Here is a 13,240-nt window from a genome sequence, read left to right as displayed (position 1 = left end):
ATCTAGTGTGGCCTGGCCGTTTCTAGGAACGGAGATCTATACTTATGGATTGGCCTTGGGTTGACACTTGTGTATTCAGTACATAATCTATGATTTGGTGTTTCTTTGAACTGTAGATTAATGTGCCCGTCAGTATGTCACCTGAGGCAGCATCCATAAAACCTCTGTAAACCATCTCCCACTCCTTCTATAGTAAGATCAGGACACCTCTGATGATAGGCAAACACTAATCACACTGTAGCTTAACGTGATGAAGACTATAGTCATACGTCAGCGTCTCCTGAAGTGCGTGTAAGTGGTATAGACGGAGTAAAGCTGAGCTGCGAGGTGATGTGTGTCGTATGATTTACATTACTGTAAACAACTGGTATAGACATGCCGTGAAGTTTTCTGATGATAGACAAGTGAGTCTGAGGATGAGTCACTGAGGCACACACCTGCAAATGAGCTACGAGTTTCTTGTGAGCCCTGCTGAGGTAGTGGGTGTGCGTCTGTATTGATGCAGCCGCAACTCACCTGATAACATGTTGTCGTTCTTTATGGAGGGGAACTTAAGGGTCATCTCATGTTTGTGTCGATGTATCATTAGATGATCCTCCGTGGGGAATCGCTGTTGATTTTTTTTAAAGGTAGAATTGTAAGAACTGTGTGTAGAAGACAAAAAACATTCTGACACAGATACGCCTGTACACTGAAGCTTTAACCCAAAATAGCATCTGCTGTTCTTCGTTATCCTAAAAGACCCTGGTGTTGACTTCAAATAGCACTTTTTTCTATAGGTATTTTAACACCTGCAGCGTTATTTACACTTTGTGTTGCACTTAGTTCCATGCTATTCTGTTTCTCCCCCATGCGTGAGGCAGTAACCCACTCCTCAGGCCTCCTCAATGTACACCTCTTCATATTACAGGCAGACATGCACGCGTACACACTGTGCTGTGTTGTTGGTCTCAACACACTTACCTGAGAACAGCCAGGAGCGTTGCACACGAACGGCCTTTCCTGGTCTGAGTTCATCACTCTGGCCACCTTCTCATAAAACTGCAAAAACAAAGACAAAAGGAGAAAGCGGAGAGAGGAAGTGAATGACTTGAGTTTCCCCTGCCTGCTTCCAAGAGGAAAAACACACTCACTGTGTCACGCTACACAAAAAAATTGCCATTGCACCTGAAACAGCTGTGTGGTTATATTCAGTAATAAACAGCTTTCTCACACTACAGTAATAAAGGATCCACTAAAATGACATCCAGGCAAAGACTCTGGGTTATAAAAGGACTGTGAACACTGGACTTTCTTGTATTTATTACACATAATCATATCAACTATTATCTGCTCTGAAGCCAGTCATGAACAGAAATAACGACAAAAAGTGATGTACTTCTATGACACTCTTAAATTTACTGTTATACTCATTTAACATTCATTTCTGCTGGGCCAACAGATGCACAGATTCACATCTAGGAAAAATAGAAATGTGTTTCAGATTCAATTTGGATGGAAACAATGACACGATAAACTATGTTTGAAATGTCTGACCAAACACCAACACCATACTGAAACCACAGTTCCAGCAAGGTGTCTTTAAATGTTTATTGTCACCACAAAGTGACACAGTCTGGTGTAACACATCTGGCACTGATCTGGAAACTACAATTTCTCCTCATTAGTAGCGTAAAAAAATCCATTTGCACTAATTTAGTAATGCAGTGAGATGAAGTGAACTCTAAATGGAAGGCACTAAAAAGACATCAAATACCTTCTTTTTTTTAAACTTACATTCTGTTTTCACATTTCAGTCGTGCAGTCATCATTTTAGGATTTAATTAGGGTTTTCAGTTAGTGGACATCTCATTGTGAGAAAAAGAAAGGGAGGGGTGGCAGAGCAGCGTTGCCTGACGGATACATACAAGGGGCACTTTATTTGTTCTAAACACAACTTTAAAATTATTTGTTTACTTGCAACTACTGCCAAATCTGTGCTTTGTGAGTAATTGTTCAGCACACTACAGCCAAAGCAATGCATCATGTCAAATGTGCAATGGCTTTGGTTATTGTTTTAGATGCTTTAATAATTTAGAGCGCCAAAGAGGACAAACATTCCCGGCAGAGGGGAGCTCTTTTAAAAAAATAAAATAAAATGAAACCAGAGTCACATTAAAATTAAAAGCCAACAAATTCTGTAAATACCTAGAAAAAAAATACAGAAACTAAATCATGCACATAAAGATGCATTCTGCATTCAGCTTTAAAAATAAATTGAAAACAGCCTAATTATATTTATGACAGGATGTCAGAGAGAAAAACCAGAGAATAAACAGGTGCATTTTTAATTACTTCTCAAGATCAAACCAATGACATGGCATTTAAAAACTCTGATGTGCACTTTAATCAATCGTGGCATTTGATGCATGTGATGCCTCTCACACATTTAAATATCTATACCAACTTTTGCAACAGCTTACATATTTGTTCCTGGAAACAGTGTCTACAGCAATATTGTTCAATTATTGTAGGCAGAAAATGTAGAAATATATTTATATTTTTATATGAAATAGTAATCAATGCAACAAGTATAGCTGGTATAAAAACCACACACATTTTAGGGACTGCAAAGAGTATTAAAGCTGCCAAGTGCCAACAGCTGGCACTTATCTTACTAAGTCCTTAATCAGTGACTTCCTCTTTAAAATAATTGTTTTATTAATTCTGTATTTTATTTAAGCATTTCTCATTAGGATGTTTGTGTTGACACAGATACAAGTCTAACTTATTTTTTAAATAATTGTACTCAGTAAATTGAGTTATAGAAAAAGTATTATTTTGGGCTTCATGTTCAGTGACTGCTGGCTATTGCATCACAGTGCATTTCTTGTTTCAGGGTCTTATCGTTGCTGTGTAAACTATCCTCATCACTGACAAACAACCTTGGAGCAGTCACCACATGCCAGTTCTACAGATGCCCAAGATACAGATGTTTTAACAGATGTTAAGTGAGGACAAAAGTATTGAAGTAGTCTCTACTAATCCCCAGCCACAGCACAGCACCCGGAGACCGTCTTTATCTTTAAGCCACAGAAGATTCTTTACACTGACACGTACAGGTCTAACGGTACGGGACATGCAAACAGGCAATAAATATTCAGACTCCATACCTGAAGGCCCCATAAGTGCTGTGATGTTTGAATGTCCAGGGTGCTGAGGATTATAGAGACCAATTTTGTACTCCAAAAGATAAATTAAGCCTTTATAAACTATTTGAATTGTGCCTAGGTGAAGTAGGAAAGCTCGTAGGTGTACAAAAACATGGTGCATCTTTATTTGGCACCACAGAAGTAAAACTTAATGGAAGAAATTGTAGATTAAGAAGCTAAAGTTAACATTGTTTTCTGTTGTTTTTCTCCTGCTACAATCAATCAAAACAACTCAAAGGGGTCTGTTAAGAAGCCAATATTTTAATCATCACCATTCAGTGTTTGTTTATCATGTGCGCTCTTGACAAGGACTGGAACAACTTAACTGACACTGCACCCAACAGTTGTCATTCACAAACTTGTTGTCAACACAAAGTTTACTCCTCTACTTTCACCTGCCACCATCATCAATTCACGAAAACAAACCCAAAATTCAAGTCACTGCTACATGTCACGTGTCGAGCATGAATACCTTCATACACCATGTACATGTGTGTCTTTTTCAGAGCTACAGACTATTTCCTCAAGCACAGTCAAAACACTCAAATATTGTGTTATGCTAAGCAGTGCTGTTTTCCTAACAAGCTGTACTTCATGAGCAAGCCTGCAGAACAGGGTCTGGACAGGGTCTCTCTGTCAGAGAGCAATGAGCCCTGGTCTCTCTTTCTGTCACCAGTGCACTTGGTCTCTTCTACAGGGCCCCTAAAAACTCACCTGGTTTCCTCTGACACAACAAACACGACTAACACTGCTGATCCTAGCCTTCAACCAAAACTAGAAAAAGGGTGATGGCGAGTATGACTGAAGAAGCTGTGCTTCGAAAAGTCTGTGGACATGTCGCTGATTATTCTCAACATTTTAGACCACATTCATCTCAAATACAGTTACATGAAACTTTCAGCTGTTTGCACTATTCCCTCACCAGGCTTTCCTCTTGAACACCTGTATGACTCTGAATCACTTCATTCAAATCTAAGACTCTACAATAAATCCCCAAAACTGACATCACCGAAAGCACTAATAGGAATAGGAGAAGAAAGAGTGTCCATGACTGTGAAAGCAGAGGCAAAACTTTTACTTTCACCTTCCTGTTTCTAAAATGGGACTTGGTCATTTCATCACATTTACCAGGAAATTCGAACCATATGATGCATAAAACTTTTAACCATTAATTCTGCGAATGCCTCTGTGAATTATCCAATAGCTTTCACACTTAAAATTATCAGTACTCAACGCCCCTTTCCTTGGAAGAGGCACTTGGCTCTCATTTGATATAGATGTTTTAGTTTAGCGGAGGAAATTTGGTTACACTTTACATTAACTATATCCTGATGTGTGTGAGGGGAAGGATTAGGGTCCAGCATTCAATTTCAAGAGGAGCTGGGGAGGAATTCTCCAGGTAGGCCACATATTAGAATTTGAACAATATGGTGAGGAAAAGAGGGGCTGGGGTGCAAAGGCATATGGGGTTAAAGCAAGCACAAACATGCACAGCAATTCAAATCTCCAACTCCCCTTAGCCTGGGCCTTTGACAGCACAAGTTCAAGGTGGAATCACAACGAAGCCTGAGGCGGGGAACATGGCCTTCTTAGACAATGTCTGCCCTGAACTTCTGCTCTCGAAGTGAATGCATGACAAAAAAGACTGCTGTGATGTAAACCTTGAGACCTATCAATTACCACTCTCTTCCACAACATGTAAACTCATAACAAGCACAAAGAAGTAGGGCACTCACATCATCCTCACAAAAAGTCCCAGAATGAAATGATTAAAAAATGAACACGTAAACAAAATAAAATAAGCGCAACAGATTTTTTAAGGTATAATGACACTTATGGTGAGGCCAAACTGTTGATTGCTGTTATTCGACCCCTTCTTGCATTAGTGCAATCATTACCACAGGAATGTTTCACCTTGAGCACATGCAACAACCATCAACAAATAAAGGTCACATTTCATTACTGCAATGGGCCACTGGACTGCAATTACGCTGAACATTATGCAAAATATTTGAAGAATTGGATCTGCATCAAGGTTACTAAATAACTCAAGTTATCCAGTAAGTTCAGTTAGTGACTTTACAGTCTTTTCTGTTTCGTATTAATTTCTGTAATTATTATATTCTTGTGTTTATTTTCCTGAGTTGGCTATTAACTTCAGCAAAGGTGAAGATTTCAGGGGGGACGCAGGGGAAACATTCACTTCAGCATTTAGAACATGTGCATTTGTCCCCCCCAGTATTTTTATTTTCACACAATTAAAACACCCTAAAATGGAGCAGAAAAGGCATAAGGAGGTGCTTAAAAATTCACAAGAATGCAAGAAATTAAGTGTGTGATGCTCGACATTTTCTGCCCGAGGACCCTCATATCTACATTTCATATGTACCCCCCACATATTAAAAGAAACCCTGGACCCTTAGACTCCAGTAGAATAAGATTTCGTACAACTAAAAAACTGACTTATCATGTATTGTTGTTATAACTATTAAATCATAATTGTTAACTTTGTTCAGTCTTAAAAGATTATTGATTTTTTTTTTCTTCTTGCAAAAAATTAGAGGAAATTGTGAAGCTCATTCTTCTGACAAACTTTTTCTCAAACTGTTGCTTTCATAAAACGTCACTTTATTCTATAAAAGTATCCTATAATAGCTGCCTGTTCTCAAAACCATCTTTTAAAAAATAAAAGTCCATGTCACTCTGCATTAATTTAATTAACCACCATCATCATCAAACTTAAATGCCTTATTATCAGGTGTTATTAACAGAGCCACTTAAAAGGCACATAATAAAACCGGAAGCCTCCACATTAATCTAAAGCAGCGCGCATGAGAAACAAGTGGTTATTGATAGTGTTGTCACATAAACATAATGTCAGAGGAGAGTAATCAAATGATTAAAACATCTCTCCTTTTTCTCTCGAGCCGTGCAGCCACTAAGCGCGCCTCGTCAGCACAACCTTCCTGAAAGTAACCCTCAACATCTCAGCGGTTAATCAAATATCGACTGGCCTGCAGAATGACGTAATGTTGGTCATATTGCCGTTCAGAAGAAAAAAGGGGGAACGTAAATTTCAAGGGAACAGGAGCATCACTCTTTTCTTTTTGTAAATGGCATGACAGCAAAAAGCACCAGGCTATCATTTTCCAGACGATCACTGGTGAACCGCAGCAGCACGCAGGCAGAGAGTCCCGGACCAACGCCGGCCCTGCGTATCCCGAGATGGGACAGGCATGGCAATGATGCAGCTTTGAGCTGTGGAGCAAAAGATGGAAGAAGTGCCAACTTAGTGTGAAGTGCAGCGAGAATCATCCTTTGCAATGACCCGGACTGTAGCCTAGTTTTCAGTCGGAGACGAGATGAATTCCTGCAGACTTGCCTCCGCTGCTACCTGACAGACCGAGCAGCAGCGGCACTTGTCTCCGCGTTCAACTTCAACAACAGTCAACAGATAGGCCGACGCACGGACACCGAAGTGAGATGACAATGCACCTACTCTCACCAAACTAACATGACCCGTCTCCTCTCACACTTGCACGCGCAAATGAGCTGAGAACAAAAGGGAAAAAAACAACATCTCGACCGAAGCGAACAACTAAACAAGCTGTTGCATGAGAAAAAGCAGGAGAAAAAGTAACAAGGATCGTCTTTAACAAACACAACAAACCTGCAGGGGCGCGTGCACGGTCCTCTGCATGGTGGCGTGAGGTTTTCAACTTACCAAACAAGTGTAGAAAATGTGAAGCAGTCTCTCAGAAGAAACCACGTTGGACTGAGAAAAGATTACAATACGATCTATTTAGAGAAGCATAACGTCACCCCCGGGTGACGTCACGTGGGATTCCTGAACTTCTAAATCATTGCGGTCCGCTTGGAGGCGGCGCGAGCGGGGCGGAGTTTGCAAATGCACATCCAGAGGCATGGATGGACAGTGCTGGACCTGGAGTGGGTGTGGTGCAAAGCTGGATCTCCAGTACTGACCAATCAGGCATGCAAATGAGCGCGCTGCACCGCGTCTTCACTGATAACTGTCCCATGAGCGGAGTGACATCAGTTCACTGAGTGTGAAATGAGTTTCAGTCACACACTTCATCACTTCAAAGACAATACTTGGGACTTCACATACTGTAACAAATTTCAAGCAGCATACTGGAAACATTACGATAATTAATTTGCCCTGCATTAACAGGCTGATATATATTGCACCCTTCTCTTTCCTTTGTCAGTGATAAATAAAGAAACAACTCAGAACGGAAAACTTTCCTTTAAAATAGGCATTTTTACTTCAGACATTTTGACCTGTCCATAAAAACACAGGTGTTACAATTAAGGTTAAAGTGTCCCAGTAAGTGTGACCAAAAGGGTGTGAATTCAGCACCTCTGTTTCTCTTACTGTGAAATCTGCCTTCTGTGAAAACCCCTTTTCGGATGAATCAAATACACAGAAACAACAGTGCACAATATTTCCCAGGGCGAAATTAAACTACAATTACACTCCAGGATACTCATGTCACAAGTGTTATGCAGTATTAAGCTATTATGACTTGCCACCTGTGTATCCAGGTGGCTGTCTATTATGTGGTGACAGTAATGGCTGGATTAACCTGCTACCGGACCCTGCAGCAAAAATCAGCTGCTGTGCCACCATTAACCCCCAATTTTGCCTTCCCTCTGGGGAATGTGTACAGTTTTTCCTAGGATGGAATACTACCTGGTGTCCGATTTGCTGTGTGGTAATTTGATCAAACATAAATTGGTTTTGTACTATGTAATGGTAAGCACAAAACTTAGATAAGGAAGGTCCGAAAACGTCAAAACCACCATTTTCAGACAGGACAGCAAGATTGGAAACCATACCAGGACCTACCTATCATTCAGTTGAATTAGCACATGGAGTTTTCAGGGCCCTTTTTATTCTGGGGCCTTGTTCATTTAGTAATACAGGTGACAGTTTTCATATTTCACATCAAAGTCACATATATGGCGTCACTCTCAAGGCCCTAATAATTCACTTCCTTTGCTACTGCCTTCTTTTCTGAGGGTCAAATCAAACTTATTTTTACTTTTATTTTTACTTTTTAAAGGTCCAGTGTGTCTAATCTAGTGGCATCTAGTGGTGAGGTTGCAGATTGCAACCAACTGAATACCCCTCTGCTCACCCCTCCCTTTCCCCGTCAGAGAATCTACAGTGGCCTTGAGATCACTATAAAAAAAAATGCAAAATGCCCTCTTTAGAGCCAGTGTGTTTATCCTGAGCTACTGTACAAACATGGCAGTGCAACAGGACAAGCTCCCTGGAAGAGGACCCGCTCCCTATGTAGATATGGAGGGCTCACTATAAGCTAATGACACCACAGCAATTCTTATTTTCAGGTGATTATACTCTAATGAAAATGTAATTATGATCATCATATTCCATTTCTGCCAACAGATGCCCCCTAATCCTACACACTGGACCTTTAACAAAGCGTATCTCTCACAAAGGGGCCATAACCTGGCAGACCTTACATGCATCATCAACAGCTTCACTTGCAAATGAATTGAGCGTTGTTAGTTGTTCCACACTGCCTTTTTTTGAAATGTGTGCCTTAGCTACAGCACATTTGAGGAGATTTAAACAGCTTTGGAGTACAAAGCATTTATGTTGGAGCTCTGTGTGACCTGCTGGTGCCAACTGGCTGTGATTTCTTGGGCCACAGACACCGGTAGTGAAGCCATCCTTGGCTGCAGGGATTAATGACTCCTCGCACATTGAGAAATGTTTACCACTCGCCTGCGACCACTCCACTAGACGCACTAAGAGCTCTGTCACTGAAACAATAACGCAGTCTGAAAAGCCCTCATAACTCAGAGCTTCTCCGCCTCTGTCTTTTAACCAGAGCTTTAATCAACGTTTATGACATCCTTTTGTCTCTTTATTGCCAATATATTTCCCAACCAATCCAAACATTATGCTCCCAGAGGAGCAGACTATTAAGGTTGGAAAGAGCCGATACAGTTCGGGTCAGTGACCTACACTAAAGCAGATTTGATCTATATTATACTAAACCTTTTATTATTATGCCTTTGTGCAATGCTTTTGAGTAAGATCACCTTGGAAAGATTAGCACCAGCGAGCGTGCTTTGTTGCAGCAGGTGCAAAAGGTGAAGGAGGCTAAATAACAAAAGTGTCATCTAGGATTTCAATTTGCAAAATAATATAAAACACCTTCATAAATATTTTACTTCATGCAACAATCAAAGATGGAAAGTGGGTGTTCAAACATATGGAATGTTTCTGTAAAACATTGTTTCCTGCCCTTCATACCTTTAGCAGAGAGAGTTGTGCCTGCAGGGATGGAAATGTTGGGCTCTTGGAGCATCTGCATGCCATTCCACATTACAACACCTCCGGAAGACAAGTGCCATGGCAGATTGTACATTCAGTTTCATGTTATCTTCAGTTCTAAAAAATATCTTTGGTTATCCACGGTGTAACGTTACATAAAATATGGCAAACAAGCACATATATTGTACTGCAAAAAGTCTTTAAAGGGTATTCTAATTAAATACTATAAGTTCATCTATTAAATTCTTTGCCCTTTGTAAACTACAGGTACATTTCTATATTGCCCATTTTAAGCATTGCTGGATTACTGAACAGGCCTCCCAGGCACGACACAGGGGCCCAAAGTGTCAGGGCCCCCCCTGGCTTTTACTCGCAAAATGTCACTCAAAGAGATATGTAGCGACCTGGAGGAGATTAAAAATGATTACAGAGAAACACAAAATGACTAAACAGACAACCACCAGCAAAACAACCACAAAGGGACATAAAAGACCACTTAGAGACACTAAACAACTACAAAGAGACACAAAATGACGCAAATGATGCAAAGGATGTGAAATATGAAAACTGTCACCTGTATTACTAAATGAACAAGGCCCCAGAATTAAAAGGGCCCTGAAAACTGCAAAAGATGCAAAAATGACTACAAAGAGACACTAAACAACTATTAAGGGATGTAAAATGACTACAAAGAGACACAAAACAACTATTAAGGGACGCAAAATGACTACAAAGAGACAAAAAATTTAAAAAAGAGACACACAACTACTACAAAGAGATGCAAAATGACTACAAAGAGACATAAAAACAGCTAAAAAGAGATGTAAAATTTCTACAGACACAAATTTACTACAAAGAGTCACAAAATTACTACAATGAGATGCAAAATGAATATAAATTGGTGCAAAATGATGACAAAGAGATGCAAAATTAGCACAAAGAGACACAAAACAGCTACAAAGAGGTACAAAATTACCACAGAGATTCAAAATTATTACTAAGAAACGTAAAATAACTACAAAAAGATGCAAAATGATGCAAAATAATTAGAAAGAGACAAAAACAACTACAAAGAGACAAACAATTACTACAAAGAGATGCAAAGTTACTGAAGGAGACACAAAACAACTACAAAAGAGATGCAAAATGACTACAAAGAGACAATCACTACAAGGGATGCAACATTTCTAAAAAGAGATGCAAAATGACTACAAAGAGATGCAAAATGAATTTAAAGAGATGCAAAATAATTACAGAGACAAAAAAACAACTACAAAGAGACACAAAATGACTACAAAGAGATGCAAAGTAACTGCAAGAGACACAAAACAACTACAAAGAGATGCAAAATGACTACAAAGAGACACATAATCACTACAAGGGATGCAAAATTACTAATTAGAGATGCAAAAAAAGACTACAAGAGACTCATAGATGCAAAGTGGCTGACTTTCAAGCTTGCTTTACCAATGGATGTAGGCCAGGTTCCATTTTAATTCTTCTCAACCAGACTTGTAGGCTGTAATTGTTGATATAATTTAGTCTCCAAACTCCTAAGAAGGATGTGTTAGCTGTTGTGATTAAAAATCAGGAAATATTGAATAATGAGTCAGACCTCAGGACTTGTAAACAGTACTGCCAAAGTGTGACATTGTTGACATTGTTTATCAAACCCTGGGGTGGACTGCAAAGAAATATTTATGTGTCCTGAAAAGAGAATCTTAAGTAATTTGTCATGCTCTGCTCTATGGTGTCAATGACATAGCATCTATGAAAGTCTATTTACTGCACTACAAAACAGCTGTACAGTAACTAAAACTCTGTGTAGGGGTGTGGGCATTTAACTTTAACATATAGTTAAAGTTAACTCCCCTGCTGCGGGAGAGACACCAAACATCACTGTAGTACGTTATGGTGGAACTGAGAGCCTAATTCAACAAAACATATGTGCTGGGAGGTTCCCAGTAGATAACCCCAGTGACATTCCCGCACTCAAACACTCAACCCTGTAACATTTACATTAGGTGGCTGGTGAATGGTGCTGCCTGTGCGATGAGTCTTTAGATTTATCACAGTGTAGGGTGATGTCCTCTGTGCTCAGTTTTTGTGGCTAAGTACATCACTCTTTTGACATCTAATTTAGGCTTCTGTGTGCGCTCATACTGCATTATTAAAGTCATTTGTAAAACCATTTATAATGTTCTCTGGCTGGGTTTTAAAGAAGTGTCATATAAATGGATGATAACTCTAACTTTATATCTTTCATTTTTAAGACTTTATTTATATTACTACATTGCACGGATTATATTTTGGATTAATTTGTGCAGCAGTTTGCAGTTGTGTTATTCCCTCCAAAATGTACTTTGGCCTGCAAATCTAGATTTAAAATGACATATAGGTTGGAAAAGATCTCTCCCAGGAGTCAAATTGTGCAAACCAGGAGAATTTAAGTGGAAGTGCAAATAACTATCAGAGTTTAGTTAGTGACCAGCAGCTATGATAAGTGCCTTCCCCTGCATGTGTTTCTACATTTCAATCAAACAACCTATTCAGTAAATCTCTAGTGCAGAAAATCACAAACACATCTGTTACATCATCTACATTTATGGGCTGTAACAAGTTGAAGAGTAATGATTAGATGCAGCTATGCTCATCAAACACAACCATCAATAAGTGACACAATGCCAGAATCTTACAGGAAAAGCCATGAGCTTCCTCAAACAAGAGGCTGCATGTGATATAATGCTTTTCAAAGTAAAATCCCACTCAAGCTTAAGTGGAAAAATAGTTTTAACATCACTGCGGTGCCTAATCTGAAAACACTGGACACACTTATGACCCACTACAAGACTACCAAGCACAGACTTAAAGTTACCGCAATGTAAAAAGTACATTTTTAGTAAATATAATTTCTGTAATTTGACATTTTCAAAACTGATTTCTTGCCAATTTGCAGCAGATCTGCATTTTTGTGCACAAACAAGGTTAATATTCTCTGTCTATATACCAGTGTTATGTATTCTTACGTGTACATTGTGCAGACATCCAGTTATGTCTTGCAGGTGATTGCATCACTCCCTTGCTTCCCCTGAAAACAGATCAAAAGAAACAAAGTACATTTTTTTTAACAAGACACAAAATCTTTTATATCTGTTACACTGACAAAAATTCAAAAATTTGCACACACAAGCAGTAGTTGTTTGCTTTCTGTAACCTGAAAATGGATTTCATACATAACTGAATCTTTCGGAAACTGGCCACTTTTTAATACATCAAAATGGCAACATGTGTTCTTTTCTAGCTCGTCTCTATCTCAAACAACTAAATGAATACAATTACCTCACAGCACATGATGCATCAAGTGATCTCGATGGTGCTAAACACGTCGTGATAACATCAAACAGAAGCTTGAAGCAACTTGTATTTTAAATGTATTTGACTCTGCTCTCTTTCAGTACTTATTAGCATCATACATGTAACAACACTGTTGGCAAAGTTTGGGATAATTGTAGAAGATCCCCTAAATTACTAAACACAAAGAATAGACGTGACTCATTTTTTAATCTACTGATCAACACTGCCATCTTGTGGCTATATTATGTATTGCACCTACTTGTTGCTCCAGTGTGTAATCCATGTCACAACTGTATAATATAAATAATAATAAGAATAATAATAACAATAATATAATAATATATATTATAATATAATGGAATAA

At 39.0% G+C, this 13,240-nt stretch overlaps 1 protein-coding gene across 3 annotated transcripts in view; it reads right to left on the bottom strand.

Moving 5' to 3' along the window:
- The window catches only part of creb5b (cAMP responsive element binding protein 5b), a 53,252-nt gene that overhangs the window by 38,985 nt on the left and 1,027 nt on the right, over positions 1 to 13,240 (bottom strand). Inside the window, exons 2-4 of one of the 3 annotated variants that reach the window (XM_049584198.1) lie at positions 12,549 to 12,610; positions 964 to 1,041; positions 517 to 610 (exon numbers count right to left, since the gene is read on the bottom strand). In XM_049584198.1, coding sequence (XP_049440155.1) covers positions 517 to 610; positions 964 to 1,017 — 148 coding nt within the window. In that variant the 5' untranslated portion in view covers positions 1,018 to 1,041; positions 12,549 to 12,610. Of the gene's footprint in view, positions 1 to 516; positions 611 to 963; positions 1,042 to 6,861; positions 7,037 to 12,548; positions 12,611 to 13,240 lie in introns of those variants that run through there. The other 2 variants (XM_049584197.1, XM_049584196.1) reach the window with 2 other exon arrangements.

This window comes from Epinephelus fuscoguttatus, linkage group LG8 (genome assembly GCF_011397635.1).
Source record: "Epinephelus fuscoguttatus linkage group LG8, E.fuscoguttatus.final_Chr_v1".
NCBI classification, from domain to species: domain Eukaryota; kingdom Metazoa; phylum Chordata; class Actinopteri; order Perciformes; family Serranidae; genus Epinephelus; species Epinephelus fuscoguttatus.
Note: the sequence above shows the minus strand (reverse complement) of the source record. Positions and strands in the feature narration are given on the sequence as shown.